The sequence below is a fragment of the Aplysia californica genome, unplaced genomic scaffold (assembly GCF_000002075.1).
Source record: "Aplysia californica isolate F4 #8 unplaced genomic scaffold, AplCal3.0 scaffold00003, whole genome shotgun sequence".
Classification (NCBI taxonomy): Eukaryota; Metazoa; Mollusca; class Gastropoda; order Aplysiida; family Aplysiidae; genus Aplysia; species Aplysia californica.
The window spans coordinates 3,027,253-3,028,672 of record NW_004797273.1 but is presented as its reverse complement, the minus strand read 5'-3'; the positions used below and the strand labels follow the sequence as shown (position 1 = coordinate 3,028,672).

General features: G+C 43.4%; 1 protein-coding gene across 1 annotated transcript in view; it reads left to right on the top strand.

The window, feature by feature from the left end:
* Positions 1–231: 231 nt before the first annotated feature.
* LOC101854989 (tetratricopeptide repeat protein 28) overlaps positions 232–1,420 on the top strand; it is a gene marked incomplete at its 5' end in the record, with an annotated part of 136,671 nt that continues 135,482 nt past the window's right edge. Inside the window, 1 exon segment of the mRNA XM_013079244.2 lies at positions 232–359. Within this exon segment, the coding sequence (XP_012934698.1) occupies positions 232–359 (128 nt within the window).

Here is a 1,420-nt window from a genome sequence, read left to right as displayed (position 1 = left end):
CACACACACACACACACACACACACACGCACGCACACACACACGCACACACTCACACACACACACACACCTATATCAACCCACACACCTATATAAATACACCCACCCACACCCACCCACACCCACCCATGTACTCTTCAAATATTGATTGTTTTTTTTTTCACTTATGATACATGCATTTCCTCTTTTTGTCAATCATTCAAGTCTCCCTGTATATCCTGTCTTCCTATAGGGCCAGCATGCGGCCCGAGCCTCGCCCTCCGGCCCCGGCCCCGCCCACAGCCCCTCCCCCACCAGTCAGACTGTGTACCTTCAGAGACTGCAGGATAGCAGCGACGCTTTCAAGGCCGGGGACTTCAAGTAAGTTCTTAGTTAGGTTTAGGCTTCTCTATAAGATGCCTTGTCCATGCTGTTTTGTATATAATATTATGCTTATTTTTAAAACCGAATAGCGCTCTATTAACTGTTTGACTCTTTCCTCCTTCTTGAGAAGACCAATACAGTTGGTTTTTTGGGGGGTTGGGGGTGGAGGTGGTCGTATTGACAGCATAGACTCCTTCAGTTGATGTTGAAAGCAAATACAGTTATTTATATTCGTTCCTGCTCACTCTGAATACCTTAAAGTCAAATACGACCTTGGAAGCATTTCAGCGTAAATCTAAAGCGTTCGCCGCGTGGCTAAGGTTAGCACTAAAGGCTAACGGTGTGCCGCCATGTCCCTTTGATGTCTGTGTAAGTAGGTCAGTAGATTTTGGCACTCAGGAGATCAGCCCACACCACACAGAAGCTTAGCCACACATTCCCCTGGTGTTAAAGGTTGTTCCAAAATCTCCCTCCCCCCCCCTCCCAAACCACCTTCCCACGCCCACTACACCTTCTCTGCCCCCACCCCCCTTGTCTTTGATTAGAAATGGCAGCGTCAGCACTTTTTCTTTTCCTACGGACACTGCGGTGGCTTCTAGTTGAGTAAATGACTCTGAAGATGTACAATCTGGCCACTGTTTGTAACAATAAATGCTTGAATGACGATGCGACATCATATTTATCAAATCTGTTGAAAATGCACGTTCCAGCCTCTCAGTTTAAGGTTATCAGCTGACAAAAATGAATTGCTTTTTGGCATCAATGTAACTGAAAACAATGGATGAAAGGGCATTTGTAATACATGGCTCCAAGATGTGGAACACACTGTCTGGTAATTTAAGAGAGAATAAATTTTAATTCATTCAGAAATGAGCTCGTAACATTTCTGTTTTTATGTTAACTGAAAGAAGTTTCTAGATTTTTTTCAGGATATAACGCACTGGTTAAGTGTTGCTATTGCATTTGTAAAGGCGCTAAAATGTTCTTTAATCGGAGCTCTATAAAATTGTCATGCTATTATTATTATGAATTACATTATTAGAGAGAGAGAGAGAGAG